We start from the raw sequence: 26962 nt of genomic DNA on the forward strand, positions 1-26962 counted from the left end.
CAAGGATAGATAAGTTGATTTCTTAGGCCCTTCCAACTCTCACGTTTAAGGAAACCTCCATAACAGTTTAGGACCAATGGCGGCCTGAGTCTGAGAACTACAATCCCCACAATGCGCTGTGCTGCTCCGCTCCCTTGTGGGATCTTGAAAGAGGATCGCTCCTGGAGGCACTCCCCACAACCCTTTGCGGTGCTTCAAGGTGGCGGCGCCCACTGGCGCCATGAGCGATCTGGAGAGCAGCAGCAGCAGCAGCGATGCGGAGGAGCTGGACCGGTGTCGCGAGGCGGCAATGCCGGCCTGGGGCTTGGAGCAGCGCCCGAGGGGCCCGGAGGAGCCAAGAGCCGGTAGGGGACTATGTTCGGGGAGTCTGGCCGAAGGGCGCAGGATCTTCCCCTGCGGCCTGAGGATGGATGGTGAAGAGGGAGTCCTTGGAATTAGACTTCTTTCCACGAGGAGGCTTCAGGGCCTGGGTGGGGTTCAGAGTCAAAGCGCGGACAAGTTCAGCAGGGAGAGTTGTTCCATTATCCCCTTCAGAGATACCAAGTCACCTGAATGTCTCTTGACTTTGCTTCCCTGGGTCCATCCTAACTGTCGCACCCTGGGCAGCCCACCACCTCTCCGAGGTGCCTGCGACCCTTACTGGGTTTTCGCGTCCAGCCTTTCCCCGCCTCCAACACTTTCTCACTCCCTGGGGCTGCCAGCGAGCTGTGTCCTACACGTCTCTCTGACCGTGACTCCCTAGTGCCTTGGGAATAAATCCAAAACCCCTTAACTTAAGGGTACCTAATCCCGGACAAAATCCAGAGGGTCCGTGAATCTGAATGGGAAAAATATTTCATCTTTACTTTCATTAATCTCTGTTTGAAATTTAGCATCTCTTTCCATCATGCATGTGAACAAGCCGCAGTAGTCTTGGCAATACCTGTTACTTTGTCTTAACAAAAGTCGCAGATTTTCAAATCCCATTACAGTCTTTGCAGATACATCAAAAATATTTTATTCATAATAAAATGTTGAAAAAAATTATTTCCACTCATCCCTGCTTTAAAATTACATTAATTTTTAGACCCATCAGTAGATCTTATTTAATACATTAATGAAGAAGCACATATATTAATACTATCCCAAATTTGGCTTTTTACTATTAATGATAACTGAATTTCAGTATCATTGGTTTTCTTTGTAATCCTATGTGTTACATTTTTTGCATCTAAAACATTCTGAGAAGGGATCCAGGCTTTACCAGACTGCCAGAGCAGGCCATGGCAAAGAACCCCTGCTTTTGTTGAAAAGGACTTACAAGCCCTTTGGTAATCCATTCCCTGCCTGCCTGTCCCTTTCTGCCTTCCTGCCATACTGCACACTTCCCGTAGGTAGGCTCCAGACCATACTGTGGGCACCACAACTCTGCAGTTTTCTCTTCATTTTCTATAAGCAGAAATGCCTTTCCATCCCTATCACTTACTAGCAGTAAGAAATTTGGGCAAGGTACTTAAATCTCACTGTACTTAAATTTCCTCATCTGTAAAGTGGGGGTAATGGTAGTACCTACCCCATAAGGTTGAGAAGGAACTGAGATGATGTATGTGCAGTGCTTGGCGCACATTAAAGGCCCAATAAATAGCAGCAATTATGTGATCGGTCTCTTTTCATGGACTGCTTTCCCCCTCCTGTCTGACTCCCACTCATCCTTTAATAATACAGCTGGGACACCATCTCTTCGGGAAAGCTGGGTTACATGCCTTCTCTCCACCATCATCATAGTTTGTGCGATTCCCTTCGTATATAATGCTTTCCTTTCTTCTACAATTGCCTCTTTATTTATCCTGTCTTTTTTCCTTTCATCCCTGCATCCCCAGCACCTAGAGTCAACTCTGGCCTGTACTTGATCCACAGATATTTATTGAGCGAGGGGTTACATGATGTGAACTTCACGAGGGCTGGTATCCCTTCACCATGGTATCCCCAGGGCCTACACAGTGGTCAGGAAAATAGTTCTTAAATAAATGAACTTGCCGGAAAGGCACCTCTAATGAATGTGGAGGCTGAGACCCCAGCCAGACTCCCAGTCCAGTGATCAACATAACTGAGCCCCCTTCTTCTCTCTCTTTCACAGCACTTAGCACACAGCCAGGCACATAGTAGGCACTCAATAAATACTGGAATCAAATTACATTTGCTTGTCCAGCATGGTGGTTAAGGGGGGGCCTCTGGAGCCAGGTGGCCTGGGTCCTCATCCCAGCTCTGTTGCTTATTAGCTGTTTGACCCTGGCTAAGCTATTTTACATCTCCGTGCCTCAGTTTCCTCTCCTGCAAAATGGGGATAATGGTAACCCCCACCCCATGGGGTCATTGGAAAGATTCAATGAGTTATACATGTAAATCACATAAAATAGTGCTCGGCACACAACTGATGCTATAGTCGTTTCTTCTATAAATGCTTTGGTGTTCGTTATTTTCACAGGTGCTGCAAATACTCAGTTGCCAGCCACCCAACCGAGCCTCAGGTACTGTGCACTTTGGGTTCACGTTTCACGCATTCATTCATTGATATTGCTCCCCTGCTGTGTGCCAGAGGCTATTAGACCCTGGGATGTCAGTGCGAACCAGACACATGTCTTCCCCGCCCTCATGGGGGCAGGTTCTGAGCTGGCAGGAAGTGAGGTCCTTTTCGTGTGTGTTGTAGGCACAAGGTGGATGAGCACGAACAAGACGGCAACGAGCTGCAGACCACCCCTGAATTCCGAGCGCACGTAGCTAAGATGCTGGGAGCCCTGCTGGACAGGTAACCTGCCCTTATTCATTAATACGAAGAGTAAGGGCTCCCATGGCCTGGAAGCTCAGAGTGTGTAAATCGGCATCGCGGCAAGCATGTGGCATCTGTCACCTCATCGCTTCATAATCACTCTACCACGAAGGTCCTGTCGTTGTCCTTCTTCTCTAGATGTGGCAACAGGCTCCCCTCTGAGAGGAAGCATTTGCTTGAAGTCACAGGGAGGAAGGAGCAGAGTGGCTTTGACTCCAAAGGCCCTGCTCTTAACCACTGTGCAATCCGGCTACCATGAGAGGAAGATGGGAACCCGAGCTCATTCCCTCTGCAAGAGGGCAAGGGACCGACTGAATTCCTATTTCTTGGGTGCTTTCTGTATGCCAGGCACTGTGAGAATACAATCTGTAAAGATCCAGGTCAGCATTCCCAAAATAGGTGCCTAGAAATGCGAGTCCAGAGTGTGGCTCTTGACAAAAGGGGTCCAACAGCAAAGAGGTGGAGAAACGCTGCGCTCTGCATACCCCCATGCCTGGGAGATTTAGATTCCTAATAGTGTATTCAAGGCCCTGAGAAGTCCTGCAGTAAAGAGACCTGTGTAACTTTGTTTAGCCCAGTATCTGGTGAATTCATTTGGCCACAATGCCTCTGTTCCATGGATGACTGATGGCGTGTCATGGGACGTGTTCCGGGATACGCTGGTCTACATCCATCCCCACTTGACAGAGCCCTAGCAGGGTTTTTGTTGTTGTTGTTGTTTTTTAATATTTATTTGGTGGCACCGGGTCTTAGTTGCCACTCCAGGGCTCCTTAGTTGTGACATGCAAACTCTTAGTTGCAGCATGCATGTGGGATCTAGTTCCCTGACCAGGGATCAAACCCGGGCCCCCTGCATTGGGAACGCGGCATCTTATTCACTGTGCCACCAGTGAAGTCCCCAGCCTATCAGGTTTTGAAAAGGAGATTGAGGGTGTTCAGGCCATAGTCCTTCAATTTGAAGTAGTCATTGAAAAAGGACAAATAAGCCTTCCCAAAGTGCACACCAGCTGCTCTTCCCAGACAGAATGTTGGGCCAGGCCTCAGCAGCCTGCACCCTCATGGCGTTAGTGCCAGTCCCCCAACCTGGGAATGTGTTAAACATGTTTAGGAAGGTCAATTAGCATCTCAACCCATGGGAGCGGTTTTTCTCCATGATGGTTCGGCTTCAGGGTGACCAGGGCCTGCCTGGCATTGCAGTGATCCACAATGGATGCTTCCCTAGGTGGAAATCCAACAGGATGCGGGTTACACGCGGTCAGGATATTCCCTGCAGTGTTCCCATATTTCTCTCCAAAGAAATGATACTCCAGTTGGTCCCCTGTGTTAGATCAGGGTTTCTCATCTTGGCACTATTGACATTTTGGACTGGATCGTCCGTGGTTGTGCGGGGCTATACCGTGCATGTAGGATGGTTCGCAGCATCCTTGGCCTCTACCCATGTGATCCTAGTAGCGTCTCTCCACCAGCTGTGACAACCAACTGTGTCTCCAGTCATTGCCTGGTGTCCCCTGCGGACCAACGTTGAACCACTGGGTTAGATACTACCCAGGTCAGGGGCGGCGCCCAGTTGGGCCAGACCGAGTCTCCGCTCCCTCTCCCCAGACCGCGTCCCACACAGGACTTCGGGGAGGCCTCTGGCACCTACAGAAGGCAGTTAGGAGAAGCACCCAGTGCATTGCTGTGTTCGCTGCGAGGATGTTGCTGAGAGCGTCGGTCTCTGCGGTGCGTGTGAGGTGACTGCCCCCGACAGCATTCCCCCAAGACCTGCTTCCTGGTCTCGTCAGTTCTCCCCACTCTCTCTGTGCTTCTAGAGAAAGGGGGTCCTGTGAAGCTCATTGCTTATCTTGACAACAGTAGTCATCTTCAGCATCGTTGTAGCTGCTGTTTACTGAGCACTGGCTTGCAGCCAGGCTCTGTGCTCAGGGCTTGGTGTCCACTGTCTCATTTAATTCTTGTGACAGCCCTCGGAGGCAGGGACTCTTATTACTCGCAATGTAGAGACAGGTAACAAAGGCTCAGAGAGATGAAGTCCCTTGTTAGTAAGTGACAAAATCAGGATTCAAAACCCAGGTCTGAAGTCTGAAAAAGGTTGGTGGGTTGTAGCAAAGTCAGTTTCCCAGTTGTGATAACGGACCCTAGTTACACGCAGTGTCACCAGAGGGAGAAACGGGGTGCGGGGGAGTCCGTGGATCTCCCCATATTATTTCTTGGCACTGTAAGTCAATCTACAATTAGCTCAAGTTTTTAAAAATTTTAAAAAAACGAACAACAACAAAACAGGTCTGCCCTGCTCTAGGAGCTGACCTCTGAACTGTTTTTTTCTAGACTGGTCATATTTCCCTTTTCGTGCTTGCTGCCAGGAAGTTCAGAACAAAATGTGTACCCTCTGTCTAGCAAGTGTGTAGGGCTTCCTGGCCACATGTCTGGCTCTTTCTGTCCTTCCTGCTCTTGTTTTCTCTTTGCCTTATTTGAAATTGCACTCATTTTGTTGTACTGTGAGTATCTTCAAAACTTCTTCAGCACTTTCTGGAATAAAGTAGGGTTTAAACCAGTGAGGCACCGCAGTTTGAGCTGGCACTGTGGACATTTGCGTCCCCATCAGGCCGGGGTGCTCTCCGCCTTTGCACTTAGTATCACATTACCCTACCCCCTCCACTTAAAGGGAGAAAGGCAAGTTTTAATTAAAAAGAATTTTCGTTGTTACCCAGAATCTCATCTTAAATCCACCATCTCTTCCCTTAGCTCCATTACCATCTCAGAAGTAGTGAAGGAGCCAAGAAAGGCTGAGGTACCGAGAGGCGTCCTGGAGGATGATGGTGAGCAGTTATACTTTCCTTTATTAAGCGCCTCCTGTGAGTCTGGAGCTGGGAAATACGTTTTTGGCATTTTATCTTCTTTCATCCCTGCAGCCCCTGTCCGAGGCATGTATTATGGTGATCCTGTTCACAGGGGGGGAATCGTGAGGGGACTGGATCTCTGAGGAATGCAGACACTGGCCCGAGGTGACCCTAAGCAGGAGTGCCTAGCCACTGCACCCTGCAGCCTCTCCCACATGAGTCTCTGTCCCCTGCCCAACTCATTAGCCACTCTGCTAGCTGCCTTAGGCGGGAGGCTCAGCTGCTGACTCCCTGAAGCCTCTGAGGGCTTGCTGACTTGATTCGGCAGCCAGCATCCCCTCAAGCACCCCATCCTCTCACTGCAGCAGGTAGCAAGTGTGCCTCTCATCCCACGATGCACCATTTTGTAGTTAGACAGGAGCGATGCCCGCTGGACTGGAAGCTCCTTGAGGGCAGAGATGGGGCAGCCTCGGCCCCTGGGGTGCCCCTGGCGGTGCTGACTCTGCCCCTGTGGGTTGCAGGCTTCCGCCTTTTCTTCACGTCCATCCCTGGAGGCCCTGAGAAGGAAGCTGCTCCCCAGCCCCGCCGGAAACGGTTGCCTTCCAGCTCCAGGTGAGATGACATACCCGCTCCTCCAGTTCCCTCGTTGTTGCCTGTGTTCTGTCTTGGCCAGTCCCCCTGCCCCCGAAATAGCCAGGCCAACTCCAGTGAGGTCCAGGCCCAGAAGGAGCCCTGTCAGTAGCTGGGGAAATAGTACCTCAGTGGGAGGGGGAAGAGTTTCCACTGGCCGTTGGCTTTGGATGTTTACTGCTTTTCGAGCACCCATCTTGTGCCAGACACTGCACTCCTGGGACATCCCTGTGAGGCCTGGGCTCTGTTAAGATCCCCAATTTATAGATGAAGACACTGAGGGTCAGAGAGGTTAAGTCACAATGTGAGGTCACACAGCCGTGAAGCAGAGAAGCCAGTATTGGAACCCAGCTCTGCCTCACTGCCAAGCCTGAGTTCTCCAACTGCCACCCTCTGTCTGTGGCCGCTCTCTGGTGGCTTGGACAGAGGCAGCGAGAGGTGGCTTTGGGGCCCCGTCCCGACTCCAGCTGACCCGGCCTGCACTCCCGTTGCAGCAGCGAGGACGGCGATGAGTTGCAGCGCTGCCGGGAGGCGGCTGTGTCAGCCTCTGACATCATCCAGGAGTCCGCCATCCACAGCCCTGGCAACATGGAGAAAAAGGCAAAGAAGAAGAAAAGGAAGTGGAAAAAGAAAGCCAAGGAGGACAGCACCAACCTCGCCCCCGCGGCCACCACCGCAAGCAAGGCCGCATCTGGGGAGCAGGGAAGGGAGTCCGCCGGGCTCAACAGAGACCAGGCACCGTTTGGGACCAAAAAGAAGAAAAGGAAGAAAAAGGCAAAGAGGGCCAGTGAGACCTCCCCGTCCCCGCCAGCAAAGAGCGCAGCAGCCATGCCTGCAAACTGAGCCCTGCTGTGAGCACGGGGCCCAGCTCAGGCAGCTGCGGGGTACAAGGCATGTCCAAGCCCCGCCTCCCTCTCCAAGTGCAAGGACTTGGCTAGCAAGTCTAGACGTCGCCCATGACTGGGGCTGGCCCAAGGGTCAGGGCAAAGAAGCGGTTGTAGGGCGAGCAAGGCCTGCCCTTCTGTGCTCCCACTGGGGCTGGGGCAGACCCGTGGTACCAGAACATTCTGTGGTCTCAGGAAGAAGGAGGAGCCTCCCAGTCATTGAAGGCTGATGGCCAAGTGGTAGAGCTTCCGCCTCCTCAGCCTGGTGTGGGACATGACCTGAAGAAAACGAGGGAGGGTGTCCTCGAGATGCCAAGCCCCAGGAGGAGTTTTGTGCATCTCCCTCCAAGCCACACAGACCTGATATAACATTGTCTGGAAAAGAAGGAGAGAGATCCCTGCCTCCACCTGGTTTTCCAGAATTTTCTTTCTTCACATTGTGAATACACCATGCATGATCATGTCTCTGAGCCAGCTGGATAATTCAAAATAAACTGTCGAGGGACCCAGAATGTAACAGAGGGATTTGGGTGCCGCCCTCCCGTCTGTGCTGAATCCTGATGAGCCACTATAAGTAAGCATCACACAGGAGGGGTCCTGCCTACACCCCCAGAAGTGTTCCCCTACCCCAGCGTCAAGACTTCAGGAAGTGTCACAGCACTTGTGGCCTGGGGGATTCGTGGACCTATGTATCCTGCAAGAAGGAGCAGAAGTTCAAGGTGAAGGTGAAGTGCTGGCTTCGTTGCCTGGCCTTGGAGATTCGGCAAAGCAAGGAAGACAGAGGTGGGATGTGAGAGCGTGTGTGCCGGCCCCATCCCTCCTTGGGCTCCTGGTCCCCTTCCGCCCCCCTGAGCCTGCCCAATCCCATCTGGACGATGTGTGGACAAGCAAGACGTTTCAACATGTTCCTCATTTACTAAGAGTTAAATAAATGTACAGGCTCGCCCTTAGCCAGCTGCAAGCTGCAGGGGGTGCCATTCCCCCCTGGTTCCTTCCTCAATCCAGGATGGAGGCAGTCCACTAGGGCTGGGTTGTCTGCAGCAGCCCCAGGGAGATGAGCCCTTGGTTGGCATGGCTCCCTTATCCCGCAGGACCTCAGCCTCCCCGGGGTGGGGGGCTGTGAACGCCTCCCCTCAGCTAGCTGGGCGCCAAGCTTCCAGGCGGCAACCTCTCCTCTGGTCTCGCCTCTCTTCTCCCTCTGGGCGCCTCAGCTCTGCCAGCTGCCCCGGCCTTACTGCCTTCTGAGCTTAGCAGCTTCTCCCCCAAAGCAGGGAAGGGTCTGCTGCCCCCCGACCTTGACTTGGCACCAGGTACAGAGTCACGAGTCTCCCATAGGAGCAGGGACAACACCTAGGCCTGCGGGGGTGGGGGGCTTTCCAGTAGAGGTGAGATGTCAGGCTGACATCAGAAGGTGTGATGCACAGGGGGACAGATGTCCAAGAAAACGGGAGGTCATGGTGGCCGGGGAGAGGGATGGCTCAGGACGAGGGAAGCTAGAGAGGCCTGCTTGCCCCAGGCCCTGGCACAGAGGAGCCACTCAGGCGATGCTTATGTGAGGGGGGACAGGTGGGTCCAAATGGGTGTGTGGGTTAAAAGCAGGAAGGGGGGCTGGGTGGAGTGGCCTGATTGGGGCACAGGTGACAGAATGGGGCCACGTTGACCTGTGACCTCTCTCCCAGCTACACAGGCTGGTGTCCTGAGAAGTGTGGCCGGCAGTTCCCTGCGGGGTGCCAGGGATCTCCACAGGCCCGGCCTGGGGGTACCAGAGTCCAAGGCTGCCCCCTCCCGTTCCAAGTGACAAGATTTACCCTGAGCAGCAGGGACAGTCCCTCCCGAGTCCCACCAGGAACAAGCTCTGCTTCCAAGCTCTGCACGGTTCCCTCTTGTGCACTGAAGCAGCCCTCCTCGGGTTGGGGCGCCTCAGAACACCCCCCTTTTCTGAGGGGAACAGGGTGGGGACTGAGGCACAGTTTTCCAGGGAAGAGCAGCAGCCTGGGGGCCGTGAAAGTTTTGCAGGCTCAAATGTCTTGGTCACCCCTGCAGCAGGCTGTGTAGGCTCCAGGGCCCATCCCCTGGGAGGCCGTGTCCATGGTTACTGGGAGGAAGAGGCCATCTGCGTGGAGATGAAGGTCTCAATGACGCTGTGGTTGGATGGCAGCAGGTGGCTATGGCCGTTGGTGGAGTCGGAGCTCTGGTACAACACCAGGCTGCTGGAGGACACTGCAGAGGCAGAGGAGGCCGCTGGCTGCCTGCCACGCCCATCCCGACCCCTCCCCGCCCACCATCCCTAAGGGGTACTCGGGATGGGAAAGTGGCACCTCACCACCTCCTGAATCTCAGCAGGTGACCGGACCCCAGAGTCACACCTCTGCCCTTGGGCCTTGTTAACCCCCCGCCAGGCTCCAGGGCCACGAGGGAGTGGCCTTCCCAGCACATTTTAGTGGGAACATCACAGAAGCGCTGGTGAGCCGGTGTCGTGGTTAGTTTTATGCGTCAGCTCGGCTGCCTTTTAGTACCCAGTCATTGAGCCAAACCCCAGCGCAGGCGTTGCTGTGCAGGTATTTTGTAATGTGGTTAACACCTACGTCAGTTGACTTTAAGTAAAGGAGAGTTCCCTTGATAATGTGGGTGGCCCTCATCCAGTCAGTTGAAGGCCTCAAGAGCAAAGGCTGAGGTTTCCTGGGGAAGGAGACTGCAGCATCACTTCCTACCCTGCAGCTCTCAGACTCGCCAGCCCTCACAGTCGTATCAGCCAGTTTCTTAAATATATGTGCGTGTGTGTGTATTCCTATTGGTTCTGCGTCTCAGGAGAACCCTCAAGAGAGCATGAATGGGCTTTGAGTTTGGACCTGGGTTCAGGTCCTGGCCCCACTACCTAGTGGCTGTTGGAAGCGCTACCAAATCCCTCTCCTCCTTGAGTGCTTTCTCATCTGTAAAACGGGGATGCCAACACACACCTCATGGGTAGAGCACGGAGCCTGGACCGTGGAGCCCTCGGTGACTGTCCCTATAGCCACCAGGGCTGGATGGAGGATGCTGAAGCTCACACTTAGCAAGTGGCTGCCCTGGGTCTCAAAGCCCGGCAGCCTGACTCCAAAGTGCCTGCTCTTCACCCTGACGTTGTGGGCTGCAGACTCAGGTCTTCAGGGAATGGAAATGTGTGGGTTGGGTGGGACGTGGTGGGCTGGAGAGCCCACACTCTGTGGTTGCCATGGGGCAACACGAATCCTTCTGACTTTGCAAGAGGAGCCAGAAGTCTATGAAAGCTCTTAATTTTTAGCTGTTGGCAACGAATTCAAAAAAATGCTAAACCCTGAGCTAAAGCAACACATCCATAAGTCACTTCTGGTCCCCAGCAAGCCCAGTTCTTACCTCCTGATTACCCCCTACCACCTCTTCCGGTTATCTTTTTCCTCAACTGAGTTAATAGATGTTCCTGTGAGACAGGCCCATCTCCTGTGGTTTCACACCCCCCTCGGCTCACTTCAGGGGAGCACAGGTGCTCCCTCGCATTTACCCCCTCCCTGCCCCCCTTCTGCTGCCCACGACTTCCTCCCCAGCTATGGGGACGGCGGTTGGGGGGGCAGGGAAAGGCCACTCACCAGTGGGGCTGGCGCTGAGCCGATGGGTGGGCTGCAGGTGCTGGATGCCAGCAGGGTCCTGGCTGGGGATGTGGATGGTGGCAGCCTGGGACGCTGGTGTGTGAAGCCCAGACTCACTGGAGGCCTCAGCGTCTGAGGTGAAGACCTGGCAGAAGGGCAGCTCTTGAGCCCCCAGGGTGTGCACTGGGGCAGGACCCAGGGAGGGGCCGGGGCAGGCCTGGGCCTTACCTGCTTGGTGGGCGTGAGGCTGGCCAGGGCGCTCAGGTTGGTGGTGTCGGTGATGAGCATGGTCTGCGGAAGCAGGCCCGTGTGGGTGTACTGGGCCACCTCGGGCTTGTGGCTGTAGAGGGCTGGCCGGGAGGGAGGGAGAAGAGAGGAGGACACAGACTTGGCACCTGGGCTGGGCTGGACCCCTCCCAGGAGGGCCTCAAGGTGGGGGGCTCAGGGGAAATGGGGCGTGGGCCTGGTGAGCAGCCCAGTGGGGCAGTGGCTGGGGACTCAGGGCTGATTTCCAAAACTGGGAGCTCCAGGTAGAGGGGTTGGACGCTCTCCCCAACCGCAGGGGCTTGCTCTGCCTGTCTCGGTGGAGAGGAGCCTGGGCGAGGCTGGGAACCCAAACCCAGCTCCTGCGGTCATCTCGAGAGGACAGGTGTGAAGGGCAACGGGAGGCACAGGTGCTGTTAGGGCACTAAGTACCGGCCTTGGAGGGAAAGGCCAGGGCTCCTGTTAGGGGTTGAGGAGGGGGCAGCATTTCTGAATCTCCAGGACCCCTCTCCACAGTCTAACCCAGAATTTCACCTGCAGTCTCCAGCCCCACAAATACACACACAGATGCCAGTAGAAAACAACATAAATCACGTATTCTCACATGGACTCAGATGAAAACACAACCACCCACATACACGCATAAATGGTGCCCTCAACCAAATACACAGATGTTCAAGTCCACAAGCCCTTATCCAAGAGTCCAAGTTCCAGAAAGGTCTGAAAGCCAACAGGTTTTTGTCTGGTTGGCACTAGAGCTCATTTGGTGGCAAAATCTGACCTGAACCTGATGTGAGGCTGAGTCTTTATTAACCCACTTCGTGGAATTCTACCTTTTGCTGCAGGAATCATGGTGTTTGATGACAGGGTGTTGCCCCAAGCCCTGCTGGGAGGTGTGTCATTCATGGTATATGCACCACGTTACCTTTCTAAAAGCTGAGAAATACATATGGCCCCAAGGGCACACGTGGGTGTGCACACACAAACACCCACTCACACAAACCCATGTGCGTGCACACGCAGCCACACGGGTTCACACACTGAAACGTATTCCAGCCCACAGACGCTCATCTGAGCACCCGCAGAGCCGCCGTCACAGAAGCACTCACACTTGAATCAGACACACACAGACCACAGCATCTGCCAAGCCACCCTCTTCCCCTGGGCTCAACGACAGCCAGTCTCTCCCACCGCCTCCCCCAGCAGGGGGGCCGAGGGGTGCTCACCATGGGGGCTCTGCAGCTGGGCCATGGTGGCCATGAAGGGGCTCTGGGCCACGTGGCTCTGCATGGAGGGCATGAGCGGCTGCTGGTAGGAAGGGTGCAGAGGCTGCGAGAACTGGACGGGCTGCAGGGTAGTCAGGCTGCTGCCCATGCTGTTGATGACTGGCACGCTCTGTGCCTGCGTGGAGGCCAGGCCTGGAGCGGGAGGGGCAGGAGTCAGCCAGACCTCCTGCTGCCTCCATGGCCTCCCCAGGCCCAGCCCTGACCCCCAGGGGCACCATCACTCCCTCCTAGGGCCAGTGGGTAGGAAGAGGGGACAAGGTAATCAGGAAACAGCCTTGTACTAGGAACCTTCACTAAGTTACAGCCCTGGCAAGTTAACTCCCCCTCTGAGCTGCTAGCTCGTCATAAGGGCAGGGGGTGTGTCAAACTAGGGTCCCTGGAGCCCTGGGGTTCCACAACGATGCAAAGGCCCTGGGGCTTAACTCTCTGTACCTGGCTCCCAGCAGCTCCCTGTCTGTCTTATATATTGAGTTTCTGCATAATAGTTCTGAATAAAGTTTTTCTGGGCTTTTTTAAAACAAACTAAAACCTAAAACCTAGAAAACTTCAGTCCCCCTTGCTCTGCTCTGTTTTCCCATAGCTGTTTTCCCTTTTAAGGTACTATATAACTTATGTATTGGATTGGCCAAAAAGTTCGTTCAGGGTTTTCTGTAAGCTGTTAGGAAAAACCTGAACCAACTTTTTGGCCAACCCATATTCTGCTTATTGTCTGCCTCCCCACTTGGGTGGCTGAGATTTGGGGCTGTTCGGTCCACTTGTGTATCACCAGTGGAACACGGAGTGGGCACTCAATAAATACATGAAGGAATGAGTCCCAGTGGCTCATCCTGCTCCTGGATTCTGTGGGAGCCCCATGAGCCCCTCACCCAGATGCCCCCGTCCACCCCACCAGCTTACCAATGACCAGGGTGGAGGCGCCCGTGTTGGTGAACGTGGGGCCCAGGGAGGCAGGCTCACCAGGCCCTATGGCCATGACCCCGGGAAGCGAGGCCATGATGAGGTTCTGGGGCTGCTGGTTTAGGCCCGGGGATGTCTGCTCCAAGCTGTGCAGTGCTGTCAGGGTGCTGACAGGGGGCAGGGGGCCCCCAGTGGCCGAGACCTTGGAGGGGAAGCCAAACTGAGTCAGGTGGGGTCCCACCCTACTTCCCTGGGGACTGCTCCAGAATCTTCCAGCCAAGGGGAGATTGGCGGGGGGGCGGGGGGGAGATGGGGCGGGACACTCACCAATTTGGCTTCTGTGCTCAGCAGACTGTGACTGGGCTCCAGACCCGTGGGGGACACTTGATGCAGGGGTGCAGACACTGTCACCAAGGGACCACCACTGCTTGAGGGCACTTCCGCCCCCTCACTGGTTGCAGGCTGTCCATAGCGCACTCCTGGAGCGGGAGCAGTGTCCAGCCTCAGCACCCCACTTCCCTGCCTGCCTCCATGGCCCCCATCATTCCAAACTGCATTGGTTTGCGCAGACCCCCCACCCCATCTTTATGCAGCCAGCAGACTTTGCTTGAGTGTCCACTTCCTGCCAGGCCCTGTGCTGGTTGCTTCCAACTCCTTGAACACAAGTAGGTGCGCAATAAAAGACAACTGAGCCAGGGACTTCCCTGGCAGTCCAGTGGTTAAGACTCTGCGCTCCCACTGCAGGTGTCACGGGGTTTGATCCCTGGTCGGGGTAAGATCCCGCATGCCGTGCAGTGCAGTGTGGCCAAAAAAAAAGACAACTGGGCCAAACTGAATTGACGGTAATGAAATTAAACCACAGCAAACTTGAGTTGAATAGAATGAACTGGAATTAGTTGAATGAAACTGAGTATCATTGAATCAAACCAGAAATGAATTGAGTTTGATTGAGTCGAATTGAATTGAATTGGATTGAAATTGAACTGATAGAAAATTAACCGAATTTCCTTGAAATGCATTTAGTTAAACTGAATCAATTGGGAATTGGATTGGATCAAACTATTCCAAATTTAAATGAATTAAATTAGATTATAATGAGTTGAACTGAATTGAATTGAATTGAACTGAGCTGAAATGAATTGAGTTGGTTTGATCTGGAATGAGTTGAAGTAACTGAAAGCAAGTGAGGGTGGAGTGGATGGAATGTAATACAGTGGGCAAAGTTGAGTGGTCAATGGAATGGAGAGGAGTGGAGTGGATAAAACAGTGCAAATAGAGTGGGGTTGGAGCTGTAAGGAAGTGCTAAGAGGTTTGGGTGGCTGCTGCCACTGGGGTGGTGCTCCCCAACTCTCCCACCCACCCCCATATTCCCTCTACCCACGGTCCCAATCCCCCTGCCCACATGGCACTCACCGTGGACCTTACCAGGGGAGAGGGCCGGTGGGGGCAGGCCAGGGGAGCCGTGGGCAGGCAGCGCAGGGCCTGGGCCTGGCCCTGGTGGTGGCCCGCTGTACGTGTCCATAGCCAGCTTGTGCCGAAAGGCTTCTTCCTTGCGCCGATTGGCAAACCAGTTGTAGACGCGCACCTCTGTGACGAGGTTGGAGCCCAGCCCCTGCGCCTGTGAGGGTGACACCCCCCTCTGGATGCACTCCGCCCTGCAGAAATGGCCACTCATGAGCCTCTGGATCAGACACAGAAGAACCCTCCGCTGGGGCTGGGGGGAGGCTTCTGAGAAGTAGGGCTCTACCTGAGTATTTGCTGAGGCTGGCAGACCTGGGTTCCGAGCCCAGTCTGCTGTGCAACCTTGAGCAAGTGACTTAGCCTCTCTTAATCTCTTCAGTTATAGAGTGAGCCCAGTAAGTGTAGGGTTGTAGTGAGGATGAGTGAGACGAGCAGCCACTCAAGGGCTGCTTGGGTCGGTGGGGGGTGGGTGCCAGGAATGGAGCTAGGTGTCAGACACTGAACAGGAGCTGAGAACTCCTGGGCCAACAGCAGGAGCTCTCAAAACCTGGGGAGCCTCCCTCAGGACCCAGAGCCCCTCTCGCCTACCCCCAGCCCAGACCAAACCAGCCCTGCTGACCACCAGCCATTCTACCTGTTACACTCCTCCACCAGCGCCTCCCGCTCCTCCTTGCTGGGGTTCTTCTGCCTCTCATAGGCCTGGAACAGGATCTGCTGGGATGCTGGGCCCCATTTGAAACGGTTTCTCCGACCCTTCTTGGTTGGTAGCTCATCGCCCGTGGGCTCTTCAATCAGCCCACCCTGCCCTGCGTGGGTGAACTCTGTGGGCACAGAGAGCCATTAGCAAAACACCGGCCAATCCCACCTTCCAGCATTGGTTCACCATGCTGGAACTGGTTCACCATGCTGGAATTGGTTCACCTAACCATGCCCATGGTTCTTTCTCATTCCTAGGATGCTGAGCCAGAGGAGCTTACAGCTAGAACTTAGAAGTCATCTAATCCAGTGATGACAGACACACAGCACACACACCGCCCCTTTCCTAACTTGTGTCCAAGGGAGACATCACTAATCAACCCCTGCGTACTTTGCTACCGGGCCAGGATATAATCTCACAGTCCTCAATACAAGGCTCCAGGTAAGCATCAGCATTTGTTCACATTTGACACATATGCCATCCCGTTTTATAGATGAGGCATCTGAGGATCAGGGAGGTTAAATATTTTTCCAGGGTCGCACAGTAGAGCAGAAACTTGAACTGTATCTCCTGAGTAGATTCCGCGCTATTTTCAACATTGCAGACTTGAAAATCAAGCTTAAAGTATAAGTATTAGCCAGGAGAGAAGAGACCCAGACACTTTCTCAGCTGGTTCTTTGGTAGGAGGCCAGTTAATGGCGCCTCCGAATAACAGAACAGCTAGTAGCCCTTCAAAGAGCAGGGGAAATATGTATATAGCCAGTATATACATACAGTACCCCTGGAAGGTTACGTATGAGACCAGGAATGCCAGTGGCTGCCTTAGGAGAAGGACACCTAATTTTTATTGTAAAATCTTTACTTCTATTTTTTTATAAATTCAGTGTGTATTACCTTGAAAACCTGGATAATTATAAAAGAAACATCAAAAACATTTTTTTTTTTTACACTTAGGCTCAAAAGTGTGGAAGTGCACTTAGGATTTTGTGGGGTATGAGGCCCGGGTTCCCTAAGCACACACCTCACCTCGGAGCCTCTACTGCCCTTCCTTCTGCCTGAAACCCCATCCCTGCATCTTCATGGGTCAAAATTCAACTCACACTTTAAGACTTAGTCAAAAGATCATACTTCTAGTTGATCCTTCCTGATGCCCCTGCCTCCCTGAGGAAGAGATTATTCTCTCCTCCTCCACCAGCTCAACCTTGGAAACGCTTTCTGTAGTGCCCTAACCTGGACCTGGCGCACGGTGAGTGCTCACCGAATCATAATGATTTGTTCTCCTGCTTCCCCTCTACACAGGGAGCTCTTGGAAGGCAGGGGCCCAGTTCACCCACCCAAAGAGGATGCCCAAGACCAACCCTCCTCCCCTCCCCCAGAGCGCCTTGCACAGAACAGCTGATACATGCTGGTTGAATCCTCCCGACTTCCTCTCAGTCTGCCTGTCCGAGGAATGGGGTGGGAGGCTTCCAGCTCCCACCCTCGAGCTGCGGGTAGTCCCAGGCCCTGCCAGGAAGACAGGGCTGCGGTCGGTTATTACTTACGCTGGGCCACCTCTCGCTGCTTGCGGACGTACCAGGTGTACAGGGCGGCTCGCTTCTGTGTCTTCATGGGGGTGCCCTTGTTGAGGTGCTGGGACAGGTGGGATTGGTTGAGGCCGGTGGTGTCGACCACCTCCCGCTGCGGGATGTTGTGCTGCTGCAGGTAGGACTTGACCATCTTCGCCACACGCCATGGGTCTTCCCTGGGGCGGGAGGCGGGGGGACGAGGACAGGCTGCTCAGCCCAGGGTGGGTGCTGGGAGCCCTGTCCACCCGGGGGGTGAGGATGGTAGATGGAAGCAGGCGTGGAGCCCAGGAGCCTGTACCTAGACTCAGGGACAGGAGGTATGGGCACTCATGCCAGGACACAAGGACATGGGGACAGAGACTTGCAGACACATACACATGGCAGACATGTGGACACAGGCCCCAACCAGTCCCACACAGACATAGGAACAGATGAAGGTTTCGAAACACAGACACACAGAGACATGGATACAGATGTAGACAAAAACAGACTCCCCCGGGAAGCTGCACAAGCCAGATGGGGAGGGTACTCATCTTTGTGCCTACTTTAAAGATTCCCCCCCACCCAATTCTACCTAGAAATGTTATTTGTGGCTGTGTCTTAACCACTGTGAGAGACTATAAACACCTGGAGGGCAGGAACTGTCTTGTTCTCGGCACCCAAAATAGGCCTGACATAGAGTGTGCCCTTGGTGAATGCATGAATGAATGAGTGGATGGATGGATGGATGGATGGATGGATGGGTGGGTAATGGGATGGTCAGTGCATTGATGGTGGATGGTGGGTGAGAGGATGGATGGATGGATGGATAGTTGGGATGTTGATGGGTAGATGTTAGATGGATGGGTGGATGGGTGGGTGGATGGATGGATAGATGAGAGAGATCTACTGGAAAAAAATTTGGGTCTGAAAACAAGGAGAGAAACGTGATTCTCCCACTTTACATCCAGGGCCACTGAGGCTCAGAGCACTGTGTCTCTTGCCGAAGGTCACAGGGTTAGCCCAGTAGAGTCCCACCCCAGCTTAAAGGATTTGGTTCTAAGTCAGTCTGTCAGATAAAAATCACAGCATCAAAACGCCTCCTGAAAATCTGCACTAAACCCTAGATGGTGGCGCAGCCAGTCTCCCCACAGCACTGAGGCGGGTGGCTAATTTCTCAACAGAGTCCCAGGTGAAGGGGTTAGGGGCTGGCATCCCAAGGCCTTGTAAGAAAAATGTGTCTGAGCACGGAATCCCACTCTGTGGGCTCAGTTCTCTCACTCGAGGGATTCAAGGGGACCTGAGGCCACCTGTGGCTCAATCTCCTGTTCTCCGCTCACTGTGGGGAATGGAAGGGGTCAGGTTGCCTGTACGATAGAAATTCTTCTCTCTTCCTCTTCTGCTCTGTCTCAACCCTCCTCTCTTCCCTTCATCCTCTCTTGAGCTTCTATTACAACCATGTGTCAGATACAACAGTGCTGAAACAGGCAGAGCTGGGATTTAAACCCAGGTCTGTGTGATCCTAAGCCTGTGTCCCCACAGCCTTGATGCAGCAGTTTGCTTCTAGAATTGAGGCATATGTGACAAATGGCATGTGTAGGAAGTGATTCATCTCCGTGTCGTTTGCCACAGCCAAAGATTGGAAACAACCTAAGCGTCCGGCAAAAGGATGCTGATTAACCAAATTGCATGCCTCCGTACAATGCAGCCGTAAAAACCCACTGAGAAAGCTCTGTACAAGCCCAGATGGAACAGTTTGTGTGGTAGGTCTGTTGTGCTATGTGTGTAAAATTTTAAGTGGGATAAAAGAAGATTTCTACGTATTTGCTTTGTTCACATGAAATACCAGAAGTATACAGAATGAACTGGAGTCACTGATTGGATGCTGGGGACAGGGTGAGAGGGGAGGGTTTTCTCTGTTATTCTTCTGTACTTCATAAATTATGTATCAATAATTTAGTATCATATAATATGCTACATATGCATATATAATGTTTAAAAGTGAATTGTGAAAAAAAGAAAAGAAAAGAAACCCCCCAGTGCTCTGAAACCCACCCCACACTGCCTTCTCCCCTGGCCCTTCTCTCTTTTCTCAAAGAACCAGTCTCGCCTGCATCCTTGACAATGCCCTTCCGAGACATGAGGGCACAGAGCCTTTCATCCACTTTGGCCCTCTGACTTCCTCCTTTTTTTATCAGCAGTTCCCATACAGGCAGGGAGGAATGGAAGGTGGGGACAGATATAGTTAATCAGCAGTCGGTCCAGCAAAGTCCCATTTGTGTAGAAATGATAGCCGTGAGAATTCATGTTTCTTGAGTATTTATGGTGAGCCAGGTAAGGGCTGGTCCTTTAAATCTTACAGTAACCCTAGGAAGTATGCCCATTTCACAGGTGAGAAGACTGAGGCTCAGAAAGGTGAACACTTGTCCAAGGTGACTTCGCTGGGACTCAAGAATATTTCACTTTCCTGAACCCCTTAACTTCTCCCCAAGCCCTATCTTCCTGCTTTCGTAGGAGCCTCACCTCCCCCGGTCCCCGGGTGCCAGTCAGAGCTGGGAGGGCAGGGCAGGACAAAGTCCAGCCTTGTGCTCCGTGGCAAACATGTTTATCTGACTCCGGGGCTGGGCTGCCCGATAGCCTCCCTCCTCCCCCAACTGCAGTCATCACCCTCCTGAGAGATCCTCCCTCGCTCTGTCTGTTCTCCAGAGAGAAGGAGCCCAGTCTTCCTTCAACAGGGCCTCTCCTGGCTCAAACTAAAGATTTACTGTCTATCTCTATCCTTCTGACCCCATGTGTCTCTATCTGTCTCTGTTTCTCTCACTCTCTCTCCTTCTGTCTCTGTGTCTCTCTGTTTTCTGCTCTCTTTCTCTCCCCCCCTCCCCACACACACGCACAGTCTCCAAGAACATGGCTCTTTGCAGGACATTTTCCCCAACGCAGAACTAAGAGGCCAGGTCTCCAGGCATCTCCTGCTTTCACTCTAATGGGTTTGAGAGTCGAACCAACCTGGGTTCAAATCCCACCACTGCGGCCTCGCGCCCAATGTGCACATGGCCCGCATCTCCCCTGTAACACAGCGTGAAATTCACGCCTGCCTCCCTGTTCTCTATTGGGAGAACTGAATGAGTGTCTAATAGGAGTGAAATGCTGAGGACAGGGCCAGGCACACAGTAAGTGCTCAGTAAGTGGAACAATATTGTTACCATCAGCAGCAGCAGCAGCGACCTAGTCCTGGGACCTCCAGCCCCACAGCAGAGGGAAGAGGACCCAGGAAAGGTGAAGGTCTGCCCACAACCCCCTCCTTCCGCCTCCTGCCAGTTCTAGGGTCAGTCAGAGGTTCGAGGCTTTGGGCCTCTTGCTCCCTGGCCTGTGGGGTTTCAGTGGATCCAAGGCTTCAGAGCTGGGAGACCAGCCTGAAGGCCACTCATCCGGAGGGGGAGCCGAGTTCTCAGTGTGAATCCCAGCTCTGCCACTGACTCTCTGGGTGGCCCTGGGAAGTTTCCTCAACTGTGATAGGGAGCTAATATTTCATAGGTTGTCAGGAGGAGAAAACAAGCTTAATGCACTTGTAAGCGCTTCGTGAGTCCTCGAGCACTACGTGGAAGTGGTCAATGGTGACATTAACAGCAAGAATGACCCAGGAGGGTAAAGAGGGAGATAAATGTATCAAGGACAGGCATGCCACGTCAGGGTGCTGTGCAAAGTGTGGGATTAGGAGGACCTGGGTCCAAGTCCTGGCCTTACTGCTTTGTACGAGTTACTTTGGGCAGGTCACTTTGCCTCTCTGAGCTTTAGTTTGCTCATCTGTAAAATGGGACCACTGATAACAGCAACTGTTCGTTGCACTCACATGCTTACCCTGTGGGTGAGCGTTATGATCAGCTCTGCCTTGCAGAGAACACTGGGACTCAGAAAAGTGAAATTGCCTGCCTGAGCAGAGCTGGGGTTCAAGCCCAGGCAGGCTGGCCCCAGTTAGGGATGTCAGATTGCCCCACCTTGGCCACTGTCTTCCTGGGTCTCAGTGCCTTGGTGCTGCCCAATGGAGAGGACCAGAGACCCTCAAGATTGAGTTTGAGCTGCTCAGGGACAGGAGGGCCCAGGAGGACACTGAGGAAGGAGCCCTGGGAACGTGTTACTCCCTTGGCCATTACAGCAGACATCCCCAGGGCTCAGAGAAGCCTAGTCCCTCATTCATTCATGCTGTGTGTCAGCACTGGGGTGGATATCAGGGGTCTGAGTGGTGAACAAGCCTCTGGAAGAGCTGCTGTTGTCATAGCAGGAGATAGAGAACAGACAAATAAGGTAATAATAAGTAATGATAAGTTTCAGGGGAAAGCCAACGGAAGTAGTGGAAGAGGGAGTGACTGTGGTGGCATTTGAGCAAAAAGAGGAGAAGGAATTGACCATAGGAAGATCTGGAAAGAGGGTTTCGGGGAGAAGGTACGACACATGCAAAGGCCCTGAGGTGGGAATCAGCAAAGTGTAGTGTAACTGGAGGAAAGTGAGGGAGGGAGGGAGGTCCCTCAGGAAGAGATCAGGGGATCAGGGCAGGGAGTTTGAATTGTACTCATTGTCCGGGTAGGGAAACGGAGGCAGGAGGAGAAGAGACTTGCCCAAGGTCACACTTGGTCACACTTGGCTTCCACGGGAAGCCCTGCCTCTTCACCATCCTTTCCAGCCTCAACCTCCCCCACTGGCCAGGCCTTCATGGGGGTCCCCCACCCCTCTGCAGCCTGTGCCCTGAGGCTCAAGGCCCCACTTTTTCCCCTCGGGGCGTTTTCAGATCCCTTTTGTTACCTGAACAATAAGTAACCCGGGTAGTTAGTTATAAACCCCGCAGGAACAAGGAGCTGGTTGATAATTTATAGCAACATCTCAAATTTAAATGGAAAGTAAATAGCATGCTGTTAGCATTAAAGAAAACCCAATCGGGGCGAGAGGCAAGCACTCCAGCCTCCTTGCAGCTTGGGGCGCCTCGCTCTCTCCCCAGCCCATTCTCCCAGCTGCGTGTCAGCCCCTCTTCCCTCCCTGCTCTGCTGGTCCGCTCCATTCTGCTTCTCCAGGCCTCTCTCTCCATCTCCCCTGACGCCCTGTCTCTTCCTCCATGTGTCCCCTCTCTCCCTCAGCTTCCAGGTCTCTGCTGGTCCCCAGGGAGCACTTTGACCCCTGCTTCCCGCTCGAGTGCTGTGGATCAAGCCTTTCCCTCCACCCATCATCCCACCAAAGGGGCTGCTGATCAAGAGGCCCCACCCAGCCAGGTAAGGCCTTTGGCACTCCCTGCCCCCACTCCCCCCCGAAAGCCCCCAGTCCCATCTGGGGCCCTGAGCAGGTCTGGCCCTGCCCCACCCTTGTCCGGGTTGCCCTCGCCCTGGGTCTGGAGATGCCAGACTCTGCCCCTCCCCTGCAACGCGGCAGGGCCCTTTGCCCTCCTCTTCCTGCCAAGTCAGGGGGCCCTGGCTACTCCCCTGCCTCCTGCCCAGGCCCTCAAAAGGCCTGGCAGGCCCTGAGAGCTCCCTGAGGCAGGGATCCAGCCCTCCCAACCCCAAGCTGGGATCAGGACCTTGGACAGAAAAGAGGTGGTCTTTGGGACTCTTGCTCAGAACCCCCAGCCACCCCCAGCTGGCCCCTGGCCCCGGTCATGGTGACTGAGGGCACCAAAGAGAGTGGGTGTGGAGCCCCAGCTGGGTGGCCTTAGTCCAGCTCCGTCCCCCTCAGAGCCTCAGTTCCCTCATCTGCGGAGCAGTTGTCCCCAGGTGCCTCCAGAGTTCATCTCAACACTACCCAAAATGATACCTGTGAAACCTCAGCATGTGCCCACCTGGCTGTTAGGATAGAGGTTACAGAGCCTTAGGGGAGGGGCAGTCCCTGCAGCCCCCAGGTTCCCCTTCCCTCACCTCCAACCTCCCCCACCCCTGCTCCGTGCGAAGTTGGTTGGCTCAGGCTTCCCCAGGCTACCAGCCCTCCAAGTTAATGATCACAGGCCTTATCAGAGCCTTTTGCCATTTATAAATTTATAAAACAAAAGAGAAATAATAAAGCCCGTGGGTAATTAGTAACCAGGTCAGCTCTGCTGAGGAGAGGGGAGGCATCGGGCTCAGACCCACCCAGTTCTCCGGGAGATGGGGAGCCAGCCAGTGGGTGGGGTACAGAGTGGGGAGGCTTCTAACGGTACCCACTGGTGAGGGGCATGGCCTGAGGCTGTGCCGGAAAGGGGAGCAGCTCCCTTCCCAAGGCTCCATTTCCCTCAGGTAAGAAAGACCTGGGTTCTGCTGACTGAATGCTTAAGTTCCGGGGAGGCCAAGCGGGGCCCCCAAAACCCCAGCCTGGGCTCCCCCTCCCCACTGGTGCATCTGGGTGCCTAGCAGGGAAGTTGGGATTGAGGGAGTAGAAATGGGCATGGTAGCTAAAAATTCCCTGCTTCCCCACCCCCGTTGTCCAGGGACTAGAATCGTGGACTCTCCTGCTTTGTCCCCATCTTGGGGCTCCCCTGGGGCATGACCCATTTCCCAAGCACCGGGCTGAAAGCCTTGGCTCATGGAGACTCGGGACCCCACAGAGGGCCGGGTCAGGGGCAGGAGGCTCCAACCTCCGAGCTAGGACCCCACCCCACCCCCGCTTCCAAGCTCTAATGGACCCTGTCCCCCTTGCCGACAACCAGCCTAAAGGCTACAGCCCATGGGACTCTGGACTGGCAAGGGCTGGTCAGGAGTCGAGGCTGGGCCCCTCCGGGCTCCTTGGGAGCTGGGGACAGGGGAGGGGTCCTTACTGCAGCAGGGTCTCCACCACGGCTTTCTGGTGGGCTGCCTCCTCGGGGCTGAGGTTCTCCAGCTCTCTGAGAATGGGCGGCGTGAAGTCTTCCCCCTCGTCGTCCGTCTCGTCCTCGGAGCCCCTCGTCTCCCCCAGCCCATTGGGCAACTCGGCCAGCTCTCCTCGACCGCCGCCACCGCAGGACTCCCCCTTGTCCGGGGGACCGTCTCCGGCCAGCAGGTAGGGCCCCGGCTCACCCAACGCCTGGATCAGCGCCTCTTTGCTCAGGCCTGACTCGAGCAAGGCCGCCAGGAGCTCCGTCTGCAGCTGGCTCAGTTTAGAAACCATGGCTCCACTAGCGCGGGCCACGCGGCCCAGGGCCACTGAGCCGGCCGCCTCCCGCCCCCCCCCCCCACCCCGGCGTGGGCTGGCTCCGTGCTGGCCGGCCAGCAGGCAGGCCCAAACCAGGCTCCTTGCGCCCGCTGCCCCCCCAAACCCCACTAGCCAAGCCCTGTGGGCACCCCCAACCCCCAACCCTGGCCCCAGTGGCCAGTGAATCAGGGCCCCTGCCCGCTCTGTTTACATTGGAGCTGGGGAAATTCTCCAAGGTTCATATTTATCCATGTGCTTAGCGAAGGGACTGAACTTTGGACTTCACCCTGCAAAGTGCAGGCCTCATGGCAGCGCAGAGGGACAGGGAGCCGTGGCCTTCCATGGGAGTGGGCAGAGCGGAGGGCGGGGGAGGCAGCGGTGGGGGGCCCAGGACAGCTGGGATGGAAGGTACTGGGAGCCAGGGAGGCCTTCGGGTGACCAGCATTGGGTCCCTCCCCCAGCGACCTCGTAGGGGGCCAGGCTGAGGCAAGAGAACAAAAACAGCCTTGGGAACAGAAACAGCAGAGTTCTAGGCTGTCGGGTCAACTCTCCTCAAGGGCAAGGCTAGGACACATCCATCTGAGGACCCCCCACTGCCAGCCCCAACGTCTGGCCTCCCAGGAGGGCAAACGCGTCAACTAAGTCTACTGTGGGCTGGGTCTGTAACGTGCGTCATTACCTCAGTGTAGCCCCCTAACAGCCCCCTAACAGAGTAGGTACAGGGATTGTGCCCATTTTACAGAGGAGGAAACTGAGGCTCTGAGAGGGTAAGCAACTCGCTCAAAGTCACACAGCTAGCAGGGACAAGTGGAGTGGAAGCAGGGTGTGGCCAGTCAAGCACTTGGTGCAGGTGCAAATTTTAAGGGGATGTCAAAAAACTCAAGACGAAATCAATATGAAAAAATATTTTTATATACTCTATTAAAAATTCAAAATTAATGTAAAACCCAAAAGAACTTAAAAGAAATGTCCACACAAAAATTTGCCTGCGAATGTTCTCAGCAGCATGATTCACAAGAGCTAAAAAATAGAAAAAACATAAATATCCATCAGTGGATGAATGGATAGAAGAAATGTGGTCTCTCCGTGCAATGGCATGTTATTTGGCCATAAAAAGGAATGAAGTCCCGATTCATGCTACAGTAGGCATGAATCTTGAAGATATCATGCGAAGTGAAAGAAGCCAGACACAAAAGGCCATCTATTATATGATTCCATGTATAGGAAACGTCCAGAATAGGCAAATCCATACAGACAGAAAGTAGATTCGTGGTTGCTGGGGGCTGGGGAGGTGGGGGTGGGCACAGGGAATGGCTGCTTAATGGGTACAGGGTTTCTTTGGAGATGATGGAAATGGTCTAATATTGATGGGGTGATGTTACACAACTCTGTAAATTTACTAAAAACCACTGAAGTTTGCAGTTTTAAGAGGGCAAATTTTATGATCTATGAATCAATAAAATATACTTTTCATTAATTTGAAAAATTAATGCCAAAAATCTGTGATGAACAAAAAATATCAAAATGTTAAATAGAGGCAGGTTCCAACCCTCACTCACCTCCCGCTAATGCCAGTCCTAGGCAAAAACTCATCCCCAACCCCCACCCTTCCCTCTTCCAGTAAGAGCCTGGACAAAAATTCCTGCTGTCTGTCCCCTGGGGTGGCCCTAAGCTCCCAGAACAAGGGGTGTGCACCATTGCCTGGAGTGGGCAGGGTGGTGCTGAGGGGCTGCCCCCAGGCTGGGGCATCTCTCAGGGGTCTGCAGAGCCAGGGTCATGCTTGGCAACGGTGGAAGGGAGAAGGCGCCCTTGGCCAGAAGGCCCTCCCTGCAGGCCAGGCTAGGCCAGCAGGGGGAAAGGGGCTTCTTCATTTTTGCACTCACCTGACACACTCAGCTGTTGTGAGGCCCATGCGGCCACTGAGCACTTGAAATGTGGCTGATGCCTCTGGCTGAAATGATAATATTTTGGATCTACTGAGTGAAAGTTTTTAATTTTAAAACTAAATACTTTAAAAATTAGAAAACTTAATTTCACCTGTTTCTTTTTACTTTTATAATGGTACCACTGGAAACTTTTGAATTACATTTGCGCCTCACATTCTATATTGGACAGCACTGCTCTGTAATTTACTTACACGTATGATGTTTATTATTTATGGTCTGTCTGCCTCTGCTAGAGTGTCGGGTCCCCCACCCCCGCTCCAGGGCAGGGCTTTTGTCTGTCTTGTTCACTGCTGTATTCGCAGTGCTTAGTATGTTGCCTCCTCCGTACTTAGTAGGTGCTCAGTAATATTTGTGGAATGAATAAATTTCATTGCACACCGCCCAACGTATACTTAGCTCCGCACCAGGCTTTAGTAACGTATGAAATGCTGAGAACCGCTCTGTGAAGTAGGCACTGTTACTCCCAGAGCCCGGGCCTCTGCACAGGATGGTGCTGGCAGTTGCCCCATGAGGACGTGGGCCCCCCACATTGCTCTCAGTGCTTCCCTTCTCCTCTAGCACAAGTAGCTTTGGGGTCAGGCAGCTCACTACTGGGGGCAGAATTCTCAAGTCCAGCTAAAGGACAGGGAAGATGCTGCATGCTGTCCCTTCGCAGTTTCATGGCTCTCCTCCTTGCTACCCCGTCCAGGAGGCTGCTTGCCGCCTGCAGCTGCCCTCGGAGACTTTCCTCTAGAAGACAGAGCCAGACAGGGTGGGGCCTGGGTACTTTGCACAACTTTTGGGCTCATTGACTGCTGGGTCCCCCCCAGCAGCCAGGTGGCTGAACTGGTGACTCCGGGACTGAAGGTGGATTTAGTTGGGAGGAGAACAGTGGTGTGGGGCGGGGGGAGCCTCTAGGGTGTCTAAGGAGAGAGACCCTCAAGGTCCAACTTCAGCTCCAGTACACACAGAGGCTATTGTCCTGGCCACCCCCCACCCCGACTAGGGCT

At 54.0% G+C, this 26962-nt stretch overlaps 2 protein-coding genes across 4 annotated transcripts; one reads left to right on the plus strand and one right to left on the minus strand.

Moving 5' to 3' along the window:
- The first annotated feature begins 41 nt into the window (after positions 1 to 41).
- Positions 42 to 8137, plus strand: C14H12orf43 (chromosome 14 C12orf43 homolog). 2 transcript variants are annotated; one of them, XR_004345388.1, is made up of 6 exons: positions 42 to 344; positions 2465 to 2507; positions 2687 to 4528; positions 5549 to 5622; positions 6165 to 6255; positions 6768 to 8137. XR_004345388.1 is itself a non-coding variant. In XM_032602742.1 (6 exons), exons 1-6 carry the CDS (start codon positions 221 to 223, stop codon positions 7114 to 7116), a joined length of 780 nt encoding a protein of 259 aa, XP_032458633.1. In that variant the 5' UTR covers positions 106 to 220; the 3' UTR covers positions 7117 to 8137. The 2 variants fall into 2 exon arrangements, 1 of the variants encoding a protein (XP_032458633.1); XM_032602742.1 differs by having other exon boundaries at positions 106 to 344; positions 2687 to 2785.
- HNF1A (HNF1 homeobox A) lies at positions 8049 to 25273 on the minus strand. 2 transcript variants are annotated; one of them, XM_032602740.1, is made up of 10 exons: positions 23675 to 25273; positions 16906 to 17105; positions 15302 to 15488; positions 14632 to 14861; positions 13534 to 13685; positions 13207 to 13408; positions 12250 to 12441; positions 10988 to 11109; positions 10760 to 10904; positions 8049 to 9377 (listed from the first exon to the last, which is right to left on the minus strand). In XM_032602740.1, exons 1-10 carry the CDS (start codon positions 24001 to 24003, stop codon positions 9250 to 9252), a joined length of 1887 nt encoding a protein of 628 aa, XP_032458631.1. In that variant the 5' UTR covers positions 24004 to 25273; the 3' UTR covers positions 8049 to 9249. The 2 variants fall into 2 exon arrangements, with proteins under 2 accessions (XP_032458631.1, XP_032458630.1); XM_032602739.1 differs by having other exon boundaries at positions 14620 to 14861.
- Between the last annotated feature and the right edge of the window lie 1689 nt (positions 25274 to 26962).

Source organism: Phocoena sinus, chromosome 14, assembly GCF_008692025.1.
Source record: "Phocoena sinus isolate mPhoSin1 chromosome 14, mPhoSin1.pri, whole genome shotgun sequence".
In the NCBI taxonomy this organism is placed as follows: domain Eukaryota; kingdom Metazoa; phylum Chordata; class Mammalia; order Artiodactyla; family Phocoenidae; genus Phocoena; species Phocoena sinus.

Excerpts from the sequence above, each read along its gene's own strand:
- C14H12orf43 (XM_032602742.1), top strand. The coding sequence starts at position 221 with ATGAGCGATCTGGAGAGCAGCAGCAGCAGCAGCGATGCGGAGGAGCTG. Across the intron at positions 2,508-2,686 it reads GCCACCCAACCGAGCCTCAG|GCACAAGGTGGATGAGCACG; the intron begins GTACTGTGCACT and ends TGTGTGTTGTAG. Across the intron at positions 6,256-6,767 it reads CGGTTGCCTTCCAGCTCCAG|CAGCGAGGACGGCGATGAGT; the intron begins GTGAGATGACAT and ends CTCCCGTTGCAG.
- HNF1A (XM_032602739.1), bottom strand. The coding sequence starts at position 24,003 with ATGGTTTCTAAACTGAGCCAGCTGCAGACGGAGCTCCTGGCGGCCTTG. Across the intron at positions 17,106-23,674 it reads GTGGTGGAGACCCTGCTGCA|GGAAGACCCATGGCGTGTGG; the intron begins GTAAGGACCCCT and ends CTCCCGCCCCAG. Across the intron at positions 10,905-10,987 it reads GCCTCACGCCCACCAAGCAG|GTCTTCACCTCAGACGCTGA; the intron begins GTAAGGCCCAGG and ends CCCTTCTGCCAG.